We start from the raw sequence: 13,969 nt of genomic DNA on the forward strand, positions 1-13,969 counted from the left end.
CCAAAAAGAAAAGCACAGAAATCTGATGTAAAAGATATCAAGAAAAGGAAAGAGAGCAAGAAATTTTTTTTTTCATCCGAATAAATAATAATTTGAATTTTATGTAATCCTAATTTAATTGTGTTTAGATATATTTTTTATTGTGAAAAATTATTTTTTGTTAAATCATTCAATTATGACCTTCTGTGTCCCCGAATTTCAACAAACTTTATGTCGCACGCATTGATTTGAGAAACGTCGAACAAATAAATGTTAAGACATTTATAACGTTTAGTATTATACATTACCAGATGTCTCGCTTTCTAGTCGCGTAGAATATTTGTAGCACATTCTTTGATATAAATTCTCGAAATTGATTTTTATCTCGCGTGACAATGTTATTAAAAATTGACTCTTAACCTTCTTAATGTCAAATATTTCGAGCAACTAAGATTTCTATTCACGTAAAAATCTGCCACTTTAAAAGTTAACCGAAAAGCCATCTGTGATTACGATTGAATACGATGAATATATGCAATAGGAAATGAGAAGGGGGTGGGGAAGAGCGGGAACGTGCCTCGCAAACAACACTCTTTAAAGGCGGTTTTGAATAAACTACTTTCTTTCGCGCGCGCGATTTTCAAATAAGGTATTCTTGCAACTCGGATTCGTCGAAGCCCGAATGCTGTTGTCGCGCGAATCAACGTTATTGTTACGAGGCGCAAGCAACACGCCAGCTGATAACTCACAAACAAAGAGAGGCGGCAGGCGACCTGCCTCCGCGCAACAGCACTTTCTACCCGAACGTCCACTAGAATGCGCCAGCTGAGATCCCCTCGTCGCGCATACAGGGCGCCCCGTATGTGCGTACGACTCTCTTGGTGCACAAACACACACGCACGTACATATACATACGCACATTATATACGTCACATATATGTACGTATACAAATATACATACATTCACGCCCCTGCGTATATTTACGTACGTATACATATATATACGCCTAACATCCGTTCGATGACATTTGGCACATGCAACGATGATAAAGGAAGATGTGCAAAGATAAGTGAAAGAAAAGAAGAGAGTCAAATAGAAAGATATATATAGAGAAAGAAATAGAGAGAAAAAAAGAGAGAACAAGAGAGAGACTGACAACAGTGCCTGTTCACTTTGTTATGTGGACGATCAGCTCTGCCCAGCGTTAGCTCTCGCAGGTTTCCCACGGGGACGGAGGGGCGCTCGGCGACGGCGGGGTGGGAGCGGGTTGATCGGACAACGAACAATGCCGAACGCGAGTGGAGAACGAATGAGCGGCGGCCACGAAGGCGAGAACGGTGATCGTGATGCGCGGCGACTCGAACGATGACGTTAATGGCGATTCACGAACAATTCGGGACGAACGTACGAACAAGCGAACGAGCGAACGATCGAGCGAGCGACAGCCTGACACCTCCACGCTTCGCGAGCATTCGCACGCATTTATCGATGTCAAACGCTCTCTTCGGCGGCAGCAGCGCTCTTAACGGCGATGCGCGCGCTTACGGCCGCAGCGATTGGTCGTACGCGGCGACAAGCGCATTACGGCGGCCAATCGCGGCCTCTGTAACAAGTATCGCCGCAAACGTCGCGTGCCGCCACCAACACCCGCCGGCTGTCACGTGAATCTCATGCCCGAAAACAAAACAAACAGCTAGCCGCCCAGCGTCGCCGCTGTCGTCCTCTTCCAGTAGATGAGCCGAGCGGCTAAGCATTAACGAGCGCAGCTGAACGAAGGCGAACGAAGCCGAACGGACCCGATTCGTTATTTTCGTATGTAAATTTAGATCGGAGACAAGATTCAAATAACAAGACTTAAATTCTTTACTTGAAGTTATAAAAAAAATCAAAATTATATAATTGATCTGAGGTAAATAGATCTGTATAATATATATAAACTAAATAATAATAATATATAAACTAAATAACTAAAAATAATTATATATATAATTTTTGACTTTTTCGGACAATTTTATTGTATAATAGAGAAAGCTGAAGAGAGAGAAACCTAATTTTGGAATAAATAAATAAAAAGTTATATTTAAAAATAAAATAAAAAGAAAACAAAAAGATAAATATGTTATGATTTGAAAAAAATACGTTTAGAGAGATATGCAATCGAAAAATTAAAGTGCCAAAATCTTGAAAAAGAAAAATGGAAATATTAAAAAAGAATAAATATATAAGTTAATATTAATATTATTATATATATTTATATAAAAAATCTAATGGAATATAACAACTTTTAAATAATCTTTAAAAACTAAATAAAATTTAAATAAAACTTAAATAAAATTTTCTATAATAATATAAAAGAAAAGAATCTATTCATGAATATAATTTTCAAATTGCATTTTATTATCATTTTATAAAAGTAATTAGTTTATCTTAAATTTCCATTTTTGAATAAAGATTATTTAAATCTTTCTTTTCGCGATATTATCTCACATTTGCGACACTGGTGTAATACCCAAAATGTCCAATGCATTCTCGAGCACAACTTGCAATGCATACAACATATACAATCTTGCAAACATCTTGGAAATCAAATGCTCACCTCCTTCCTGCAATTTATAAAATGTAGTTTGAAGTAAAAAAACACATAAAATATAAAGTATAATTTGACATAAGTATACAGCTTAATAACTAAATAAATATACTTTCAGCTTTTTCTCTTACCGTTAGAATTCTGATTCTTCTATAGTAGATACTAAACTTTTGACATAATCGTGATAAAAATAGGCATACTACCTGTGGATAAATACAAAAATTCGTCTCACATTTTAAACAATCATTTATCATTTGTGGATATCCAAAGATAAAATTATATATAAGCTCCCATTCGTCCTGCAGACAAATCAAATTTTTCTTTATGAAATTAATAAGTTGTTGGATGTGATTAATAAATTAATCAATTGACAGAAAATTTAAGGTAGAAAAATATCAAATTAAGATTATATAAATAGAAAATTTTCGAAGTTAATTATTAAGTACTACAAAATTAAAAGTATAGAGTAAACTGTTAAGAAATTCTCTCCATACTTCTTCATGTAATTGTGAAAAATCTACATTTTCGATATTTGGCAAACTTGGATAATTTCCATATGACACTTTTTCATTGTACTTCATTATAATTGTTGCTATTCTGGCAGTGTTGTACAATACAAATGAGGCACCTACAATATTCATATAATTTTTAATTCGTAATGCACAAAAATTTTTATTTGTTGTTCATAATCAGTTACCGAATAAAATTGAAAATAAGATTATATAATTTCAAAATAATTATTGCTACATTATTTTTATGATCATAGAAATACGAAATATATAGCTTGATAATTAAACAAATTTAAGATTTAGAAAAGATTAAGAAATAAAAATCTTAAAAAGATTAATTACAATTAATTTAAAAATTATTTTATTAAAAATCAATAATTTATTAATATTGAAGACATATAACCTTTGTTATTTGTAATGCTTCTATTGTCTTGCAAATTATTATTTCCAATAACAACTGATCGACTAGGTTTCACAGCCATTAATTCAAAGGTGACAATGGCATTGGCTAAATTGTACAAAAATAGATCTTTCTTTGTATTATTTCTTTCGTTCTCGATAAGCTTATGTTCGCTCAATTCTGCCAATTGATCTATTTTGCATTTTATATATTGTTCCAATGTAAGACATATCTCTTTCGAATTTGTCTGGTAATTCTTTACAACACCACAGACGTATTTCTCATATCCCTTATCAACCAATCCTTCTGATTTGCTGGTAAACATATATTTGCCAGCACAATTTTCCTCAGTGGATAATGTGTATCCATGTAGAATTAATGCCTTTGTAGCAATATTTTTTATTAGACGCAGTCTATGAGAAGTGAGATCCGATTGTGTATCAGGCTGATACTTTAAATTAAATGCTTTACCAATCAATTTAATCCTTCCAAACGACACCCCATGTTTGACAGCCATCCTTATACTATTGGCAATGATATCTTCTCGATTAAAGAACAAGCAAACCCTTTCTCTTTGCAACATGCATTGTTGTATTCTTATTGGCCAGCTGTTACTTTTTAGAATTAACTGTTTGAAGATCTGCTGAAATTTACAGATTTTGTAGCATTTTGTGCAAAAATATAGTATTTGATTAGTAAATAATTTATGTTATAAGAGTGTTCCATAAACTTCTAGAATGTAACATTTCCTAAGCAATAACATATAATAAAAAAAGACCTATTAAATTTATTTGTTTTAGTCATGCATTCTTTGCACTTCGTTTCTTTATGTATTTTTTGAACATAAAAATATACATGTATTATATTTTAAATGTATAAAGATAAGTATATATAAAAAAATGCAATTAGAACAAATTTTTAGTAAGGTTAGTTTTAACATAAACAATCGATATTCAAAATATTTATTTACCTCCTCAGTCATATCTATGTCTATATTATCTTTTGTCGTACTGTGTATGTGTACGAAGTGTTGCAAAATACTTGTGCAATTCTTGGCGCATGTTGAGATACTTTTCCACGCTTTGAAGTTACACAAAAAATATAGCTCTCCATTCACGGATAAATTTTCGCTATTTATTTTGATTACTGAAGAATTTTTATGTTTGTCATCAGCCAAATAAAAGACAATGTTATCGATAACAGATTTGGTACAAAATTCCGTCCAGCTTTCCATTGCTTTCCATCGAGAATTCTAATGCTAAATCAGCTGATCAATAGCAATGACAGCAAGTGATAGCGACTATCGTAATCAATTGTTTTTGCTGTGATATGTCATACTTTTTGCGATTAGAATGAAGTAAATAAACATATTAGAGGAAAAAAGATATTAAAAAAATTGCATATAAAATGAATAATCTTTGCTTAATTTAGCTGAATTTTCTGCAGCTAAAACGAAATACATGTAGGTTATGATATCATATTTTGGAAAAAAAAGAACTATTAATAATAAAACAAAAAGAAATATTTTGTTATATTTTTAAAAAATCCTATTCTATTTTGAGATCCACTCATTCTTTAGCTGATTTCTTGTGCAATCATTTTAAACAAAAAAAAATATGTATATTTATTTTGTGACAAAAAAATACAAACATCTGCATTATAATAAATAAAATACTTTATGTATCAATAATTTTTCTTGTTTGTGCAAAAATGTCATAAAAATATAGAGATTATGCAAAAACATAACAACACTTTCAAGTCAACAATTCTGTAGTAAATGTTTTGTACATTTTAATAAATTAATATGGATATTAGAAAATTTGCATTTATAAAAAAAAAGGAATTTATAAAAATTTATTAATTAAGTTATTAAAATAAAACAATCATCACACTCTTTATAATAATAGTTTAATGAAACATATTTGCATCATACTTACTTATAGATTTGTGTATTTTACAAAATATCACAAAAAGGATTTGCTACTTAAAATACAATACAAGTAAATTATATGTCTTTAATATATATTAACATCTATAATTTACTTAAGTGTAACATTGTTCTATTCAACAAATTTTTTATACGTAAAAGTTTGCTAAATAGAATGATGATATTTAACATATGCTATGGCTGCGAGATCTTTGCAAAATTCTTCTGTTACTATGGCGCTTTCATATAAAATATTTTCCTTCTCTCTGTGAAATATAAATATCAGAACACATAAGAAGTAGTCTATGCATAGTACAAAAAACTAATATATTTAAATAGTGCAAGAAATAAAAAATATATTCCAAGTACTAAACTTTTCATAACCAAGAATCAATGAGAAAAATGTTATTTTTCATTTAATTTTAAGGTAGAATTTATTTTAATTATGAAAATATTTAAAATATTGGCTATTTATAAATCAGATCCAACTTACTCTTCTTGAGAACAATCACTCAGCAATTTTAACCTCGTCTCCTTCAGCATTGTCTTACTCTCTGCTGTTTTCGGTATTTCGCTGACAAGCTGCTTGACGACTTTTTGTAAGCACAAGAACAGACTTTTCGTGCCAGGAATTAGAGGTAGTAGTGGATTCAGCAAAAATTCGTGCAGGTACGGATGCGGCAGTAGCGCCAATCTAGAGATCAATCCTGTAACCTCTAGATTAACTTCATATGTTTGCTTTGGCATATTGCTGACTTTATCAAAGAGCATGCTCAGGAATGGTCCCATGTAGAATCGACCTGAGCAATGATCGGCTTCCGGTCGCGAATCAGAACTTGCGGAATCGTCTACCATTACTGCCTCCAATGGCCATGCCATCAGAGCGCAATCGGAAAGTACTGAAGTGTACTGCCGTTCCCAAGCTGGCATGTATTTTTCGTAATTGTTAACATCGGGATCTGTTTGCAAGTAACGTGGCATCAATGACAGGAAACTGAAATAAAAATCGAATCTGTAGTATTTGATTTTTACAGTTTTTAATATTTAATAATGCCATTTTTAATATATTATACTATTATAGATACCAGTTGATAACTCGATGGATATTACTCGGTGCCAAGGTACGACTGTGATTTTGCTCATAGGAGAGATCTAAAAATCCCTTTTTTTCCTTCTCTCTTTCGTCTTCCTCGTCGCTCCATGAGGCGATAGCACTATCCGCAGCGGTGTTATCATAATATGCTCGCGTTGATAAATAAACTAGCATAAGACAATGCAGTATGTGCTCATTTCTCTTATCTATCGCCTCCTCAAACAATTTCAATGTTTCCACTGTTAAATCATTACTGTCTGTGAAACAGTTCTCTATCAGTCTGTGTAATACTGGCGACGTCCACACATTTGGTATTTCTGGATCTCTGTCTTGCCCGACCAACCAATAACTCACCTCTGAAAAATTGTTAAAATTTCAGAGATAGGATAAATCGACAACATTTCCAAAAATTTCGACATCAGATTAGGAAACATAATTGTAGATTGCACTATCTTTTAAAAAAGTTTCAAAAAAATTAAGATTTTGCCTACACACTCTACTATATAGTCATTTTGTATTACAATTTATGTTTCCAGATTATTCTGTACCTGTGCACAATATAGAGGATGTTATCTCTTTCAAACATTTAGTGACTAGAGCTGTGATAAGTACGACGTGATGATCGACTAGAGCGGGCGTTACTATTCTCTCCAGAAACATTACTCTAATAGTCCTCGCCAGCGTTTCAGCGAATTCTGTCTGGGCTTCCCTGATTAACTGATCGCAGTAATCGAACCACATGAAGAATGCTGCAACTTGCCGACAACCGGGAAATTTTTTCTCTTTGGTCCACAATGGCGAATCCAGACCCCACGTAACATCCACGTTGTAGATATCCAAGTGATCTACGTGCGCCGGAATAGCATTAAACAAGTTTTCCAGACGAACTGTCACTATTGACGGCAGCTCGCTCCTAGCCACCGTTTGCGCGAATGAAGGATCGTCCAGGGAAGCCAAGACCATTATTCCCTCGCATGCTCGTATTCTCACAGTGTTGTCCTAAAAACGAAGAGACGGCGAAAACATAATCAATATTATTGCGTTACAAAATTATAGTTAACTATAATTAAATCATCAATTATTATATCGTTAATTAAAAGATCAACAGTATATTGTTTACCGCGCTATTTAAGTAGCTCATTAGAGCGTCCAATAGAAGACACTTGGACTTCTCTGGTGTATTCAACGGTGATTTCAAACTTTGATTATCAGCCGCTACGTAACTTGCGTCGTCATAAACATTGCAATCGGTGTTTAATCGCAAGTCCCTCAAATTTTGCAAATGTTCATCAATTTTATTTTCCGAAAAATCTTCTTGTCTCTTTTCTTTCCATTGCTCATTGCTCTTCGTATCTATTGAAGGCGAATCGCAAACAGATTTTTGAGCCAACGGACTCGATGACACACTCTCCTCCCTCGAGGAGATAGATTCGTTCGATCTTCTGGATGAGCTCTGCGATGACGTGGTTCTCTTGAAAGATCTATTTGAACGCAGCAACCTTCTCTGCTCCTTGTCAAAGAGATTCGGATTGATCAACGTGACTGCTTGGGTATCCAATGGTTCGAACAAGGGATTAGAATTATTTCTTTTTCTTGTCGGGACATAGGTCACCTTCTGTATTTCTGTCTTCTCATTATCTTTCTTGGTGGGTTTGCTGGTTGTCTGCACAATCGGCGCATCATTGATGATGCTGGTCACATGAGGATATTTGCATACCAGAAAGCAGATTGTGAGCAGAAATTGCACCTAGAAATGAAAACGATTTTTTTTAAGAATTACATCTTTGCAATTAAGCGATAGGTATAGTTTTTCTATAAAAAATATAATCATATTAAAGATCGCAAAATCGATACACATAAGGTATTATTACACGCTATACACACACATTCCGTATATATGTATAGTTCATTAAAAATAAACTATTTTGCTCTAGTAACATAAATTCATGTTTTTATGTATAAATTTATTCAATAAAATATTTTTTATTGTTTCATTTTAATTTTAAGATATTTTTTATTCTATCAATAAACTTTACTGTAATAAGTGTATACATAAGCAGCAAAAAATATTTTAATCACTCTTATATTAAATATTGCAATAATAATGTTGCTTTGACAGTAAAATTCTTTTGCTGCGTTTTTATATATATATATATATATATATATATATATATATATATATATATATATATATATATATATATATATATATGTATGAGTATCATATATCAAATATTTTGAATTTGATCGGTGGCGCGATGTCGAGTACAAACCGAAGGGAAGCGAAATTAGTCGAAGCGCAATGTTCTGTACTTGACATTCGTAATTTCCGATTTTCTCCATCTATAAAAATTGTTTTTCCTCGTAAATAAAATAATAATTAAATTATGATTTCAGACTAATTGAAAAGCCGGAAATCTACCATAGAATGTAATCAAAAAATGCGAAAACGATGCGTATACGTGCGAATGTCTGGAATGATATTTCGAAATTGCCGAATATCTCGACCAATGGCGCGAAACCCGAGCAGGAACGGGATTAGCCGAAGGCGCATTTGAAGCGCATTTCACGGCGTTTAACGTGCGTGCGAACGTAGCGTGTGTAAATTCGTGATTTTCGCGTGTGCATAGGAAGAAAACTTGGAAAATTCGAACTCGAGACTATTCCTGAACTACCCTTCAACACGAGACACTGGCGAGAAGTCGAAAGATGTATGGACGAGTGTATCGTGATATTTTTAAATCGCGAATTAACTCCGTCACCGATTAATGAAAAGCCGACTACGGTTGGAAGGAAAATGAAGTTTGTCGGAGACGCGAATTTCGCGCCAGTTAACGCGGTGCTTGAAATCACAAATTTCGCGAGTGTACAATTCGGGAGTGCGTATAATGTGGGACTATTCAAGAAAAAATGATCTGCGAATTAACGAAGATCTTCCTGCGGAGGTGGACGAGAAAGATTAATGATATAACCGACGTTGACAAGGCCACCAAATGTGATCCAGGAATGCTTGCGACAGATCACGTAAGTAAAAGTGTACATATTTTTCAGATTAATTATAAAATTTGCAAATCGTTTACAGCATCAGTCTAGATGTATATTAATATATTACAGTGTTTTCATTATTTTGATTGAGTCTCTATATTTTAAATATTTATATAATATGTGAAATAAAGACAATAATAAGCGAATCTAAATAAATTTATTAGCTAATAAATGAATAAACATATACTTGTGGAAAATAATCATTATATAATTTTAGAAATATATAAAAGAATAAAAGAGAAAAGGATCATAATAAAAAGTAATAATAAACATTTGGAAAAATTATTACATAAATTCAAATAATAAAAATTTTTTTATATTTTTAAGATAGTTTTTGATTCAAACTTTATATAATCTGTTTAATGAAATTTTACATTCATGACGTTCATGTGCATAATATTAACATAAAAATAAAATATAAAAATATTTTAAAAGAAATTTTTCTTTTGTGAAATATATAAAAAATATGTCTATTTAGAAAATTATGTTTATAATCATATGTACAATTCCTAACATAGTAAAGAATTAAATTCTAAAAAAATTTCAGATTACATACAAAAATAATATGCAAGGTAAAATAGCTATAATACCTTATAGTTATGGATTCTTTGTTTTGTTGTTTAATTGCGAGTGAACTTTTCCTCATAAAAAGTTTGATATAACTCAATAGATCGCAGTGAATTGATGCTACTGCTAACTATACCTCTTCACTCTCGATTGGCGATGGTGGGTTTCCATTGCAGAGTGCCACGAGTCGTTGTATAGGCGTGTAGATAGATGTATGATGTAAGAGAGGATATTTTGATCTACCCAATAGTTTCCTCAGAAAGGCGAGACAAACTGTTCGCATACCAGGCGGCGTTTCCGCGCTAGCCAACGTGGCTAAAAGGTCCAAAAGTTTGTGCTGCAAAAGATATTCCAAGCAAGGTCCCGGTTCATCCACTTGTTTCTCTTCTTGCAATAAAATTTCTAGCAATACATCCAAATGTCGAGGTATATTGGTGTTCTGTACTGGAACCTTGCAATCGGTCAAATGGCTGACATAAAAATTCATCAATTGCTTCCAGTGATAAGTAAAATCTTGCAATGGCGTTGCCGGTGGGGCTATCTGGAAATATAGTAATGTAAATTTTGGATTGAGACATCAAAGTAGAGAAAGACTCTTAAGATTGATTTAACTACATTCATATAACAAATTTATTAAAAATTTAAAAATAGAAAGGTCAAAAGATGGTTTTAAAATTCACAATCTTAGATTACATATCAATAACTGTGATTATATATATTTTGGAATTATTGATATCTGTATATCAAACAAATATATATAATATCATTCAAAAAGTTGTAAAATTATAAATAATGAATAAGAAATTAATTTATAGGTATTTATCAGATCAATATCATCTAAATAATTTTTTTTTTTTTTTTATTGTATTTCTAGTAAATACTTAGAATAACCTACTCTAATTTTACTTACACGGATTTAATAAACAATAAATAGTAAACGTGTGGAAGTATTAATTTTTATTCAAATTTCGTGTACCTTTCGCTGAATATGCTAAGATCATCTGAGTTTCATCGGTATGATAGATTTTCTAACCTTCAAAAATGTTTAACGCTTAATAATCTACTTGACTCTTCATATTATCGAGCGATGATTTTTATTTTTCAAACCTTTGTTTTTATACAAAAAAAAAACATCGATTAAGTGTATTTTTATCAAAATCTAGAGCGAATTATTCTAAACATTTATTTAGCATCAAATTTTTTAAATATTGTTTTATATTTATATTATTTCTATATCACACGATTATAGAACATTGAAAGAATCTGGAAAAAATGTCATCCAATGTTTTGAATATTTTATCTGAAAAATTTCTGAAGCATAAAAATACTGTTTCAGTAGTAAAAAAAAAAATTACTGAAATAATAATTCTTAGAAGAGAGAATTCTATTTTAACGTTTACTTAGATGAATGAGAGAGTTATGTAGAAATTCAAATAAATTTTGTATAGATGTTTAACTATTAGACTATATATGTCATTCTGTCTATTGATAATTATTCTTTTCTGTCAGTTATCGTATTCAAGTAATTTTTTGCAGAATTGCAAAGTTTATTCGAGCGAAATCTCTTTTCAGGGACATTTACATTGTGATCAATGCATTATTAGATTTTTTTCCTGTTAGATTTCTGTGGAAACGAAATTAGAATAGCACTACATTTCTTATCTCGAAGCACAAGGACGAATGTAATTACGCGATAGCAGACGTCTCGTCGTCCTTGCCGTCGACGTCGTCGTAAAACCAACTAAATATCTACTCACCACGTCAATGGCATTTTTCAGGGCGTTTTGAATGCCGCTGATCATGTTAACTCATTCACGGAATACACTTGTGTACACCTTTTGCTTTCATTCGCGGATTCGAAAACCGTTCTCGCAAAGTGTCGTTCCGATGCGCTTCATCGCGTGACGAGGAATAAATTTTCCGATAGCGGCGACAGACCGCAACTTTGACGTTTGACGTGTCCCGTAATGTTGAACGATCGAAGGTGCACCAGGTGGCGACACTGAACTCACGTGCGTACGCAGGTGAATTATACTCGGTGTCATAAATAAATTCGGAGAACGATCCGGTTGTGCGTCAATCGAATGTATTTTGATGGTGTGCTCGGTGCGCTTACATTCAGCGCGAATTCTTCTCTTATATTTAAGAAACATAATTTTTTCGTTCATACATAATTCATTCTATCATTCAATTACTTCATTAAAGTGTCCTTGTGAGAATGTGAACGCATCACACAAATTGTAAATTATTCGGCAACAGCTGGGTAAATATCTTCACGCGACGCGCGCATTTAAAGAACATTTTTAATAAAAATAATAACTGCGAATATTTCGAAAAAATAATCAATCAAATTATGTAGCTTATTGTTAGCTTAAATGAATAAAAATCACTAAAAATATCAAATTACAGTAGAAAATGTTCGGTAAAAAGATTTTGAAATTCAAAATCTTTAAATCTTAAGAATCAGTGTATGGATTGCAGCATATTAAATAACTTTTAACGATATCTATAGATAGTTTTTAGATTCTTTAATTATTCAATGATTTTATATAAAACCGTAAGAGAAACTTAAATGCATTTCATATGCAATAATTCAATTGTTTATGATGATGAAAACGAATTGCTTCGTTATTTTAATTATTTATTCTCAGCATCAACATGTACATGATAACAACATTAATAATGTGCTATTTGTAAAAAAGTCACGAATTCGGAAACGATGTCAATAATGTACGCGCATTTATGCAATCAACTTCGCAAGTTTTGTTTCTAACTTTCTCTCTCTTTCTCTTTCTCTCTCGATCATTATCTCTTTCTTGTACTTTTTCGTTTCCATGAATAATTTCTGTGACGTATGTACGACAGTAAGGAAATATTGTTTTAAATTATCGTTGCTCGGTTTTATATTTCATATTTTACATCTTTTAATTTAATATATGTATATATATATATATATATATATATATATATATATATATATATATATATACAGCACGCAGTTACATTAATACTCAATTTATCATTAAATTTATTGATTTATTTAATTTTTCCTGTTATCTTCTAAAGATTTTCTAAAAATCTTTTTCTTCGATGTAAACTTACAGATAATAAATGTTACTAATCTTTGCTAGTAGTAGTATTATTTAAGAATCGGATGATTTTTTAATGTGTGTCGTATTATGCTTCATTAACTTTCGATTTTACTCTAAATTGTAATTACTCACCAATTTGAGTGCCTGTAATCGTCGTAACATAGCAACAGAAAAATTTGCGTAATTTGCAAGAGAGAATCAAAACTTTCAAATTATAAGATTCTGAAATATATACGCGCTATAATTGAAAACGGGTACTTTAACACGCTAATGAAGTTCGCGGAACTTTAAGATTTATCATTGGTATCATCAAACTTTATCGCGACAATGATAAGAAGGTACCCTCAATTAACAACGAACAATTCTTCTTTATCTTACACATAATCATACAAATTATTTGATAATGAATAATAGGATGATGTACATTATGTATAATAAAAAGTCAGTGCTTAAAATTTTAGTTTTGTAAACAAATGATAATTTTATACTTTTTGTAATATTTTATTTTTGATATATAAAATGTTGTTTTTTTATAATTACGCTTTAAATTAAGATTTTTAAACATTATTAAAGAATGTATAATTTTGTTCCAAAGTAATTTTCAAAAAAAAATATATATAAAATAATTCCACTACAAAAATTTTTTTTAAGATATTTAATTTTCAAAATGAATTAAAGATTTTTTTTTTTGTTACTTAATTCTCAATATTTTATTAATCGTTAATTCGAAAACTACAATAAAGATGTTTCTGCACTTGTATTGAAAAAA

General features: G+C 31.4%; 3 protein-coding genes across 10 annotated transcripts in view; all 3 read right to left on the reverse strand.

Annotated features, from left to right (window-relative positions):
- The window catches only part of LOC126850469 (max dimerization protein 4-like), a 35,914-nt gene extending 34,449 nt beyond the window's left edge, over window positions 1-1,465 (reverse strand). For 2 of the 5 annotated variants that reach the window (XR_007687551.1, XM_050593520.1), the window contains exon 1: window positions 1,137-1,452. The gene's annotated coding sequence lies outside the window, so the exon portion shown is untranslated. Of the gene's footprint in view, window positions 1-728; window positions 747-1,136 lie in introns of those variants that run through there. The other 3 variants (XM_050593523.1, XM_050593522.1, XM_050593524.1) reach the window with 3 other exon arrangements.
- An 891-nt stretch (window positions 1,466-2,356) lies between these two features.
- On the reverse strand, window positions 2,357-4,939 carry LOC126850468 (DALR anticodon-binding domain-containing protein 3). Of its 2 annotated transcripts, none has more exons than XM_050593518.1 (5): window positions 4,447-4,939; window positions 3,480-4,119; window positions 3,062-3,195; window positions 2,699-2,866; window positions 2,357-2,583 (listed from the first exon to the last, which is right to left on the reverse strand). In XM_050593518.1, the coding sequence occupies exons 1-5, from the start codon at window positions 4,708-4,710 to the stop codon at window positions 2,464-2,466; spliced, it is 1,326 nt and encodes a 441-aa protein (XP_050449475.1). In that variant the 5' UTR covers window positions 4,711-4,939; the 3' UTR covers window positions 2,357-2,463. The 2 variants fall into 2 exon arrangements, with proteins under 2 accessions (XP_050449475.1, XP_050449476.1); XM_050593519.1 differs by having other exon boundaries at window positions 3,480-4,116; window positions 4,447-4,936.
- A 426-nt stretch (window positions 4,940-5,365) lies between these two features.
- On the reverse strand, window positions 5,366-13,947 carry LOC126850464 (FHF complex subunit HOOK interacting protein 2A-like). 3 transcript variants are annotated; one of them, XM_050593509.1, is made up of 7 exons: window positions 13,333-13,947; window positions 10,245-10,649; window positions 7,617-8,243; window positions 7,045-7,495; window positions 6,489-6,852; window positions 5,897-6,397; window positions 5,366-5,669 (listed from the first exon to the last, which is right to left on the reverse strand). In XM_050593509.1, exons 1-7 carry the CDS (start codon window positions 13,360-13,362, stop codon window positions 5,570-5,572), a joined length of 2,478 nt encoding a protein of 825 aa, XP_050449466.1. In that variant the 5' UTR covers window positions 13,363-13,947; the 3' UTR covers window positions 5,366-5,569. The 3 variants fall into 3 exon arrangements, with proteins under 3 accessions (XP_050449466.1, XP_050449465.1, XP_050449467.1); XM_050593508.1 differs by lacking the exon at window positions 13,333-13,947 and adding an exon at window positions 11,866-12,109; XM_050593510.1 differs by lacking the exon at window positions 13,333-13,947 and adding an exon at window positions 11,085-11,205.
- Window positions 13,948-13,969: the final 22 nt, after the last annotated feature.

The sequence above is a fragment of the Cataglyphis hispanica genome, chromosome 6 (genome assembly GCF_021464435.1).
Source record: "Cataglyphis hispanica isolate Lineage 1 chromosome 6, ULB_Chis1_1.0, whole genome shotgun sequence".
NCBI lineage: Eukaryota > Metazoa > Arthropoda > Insecta > Hymenoptera > Formicidae > Cataglyphis > Cataglyphis hispanica.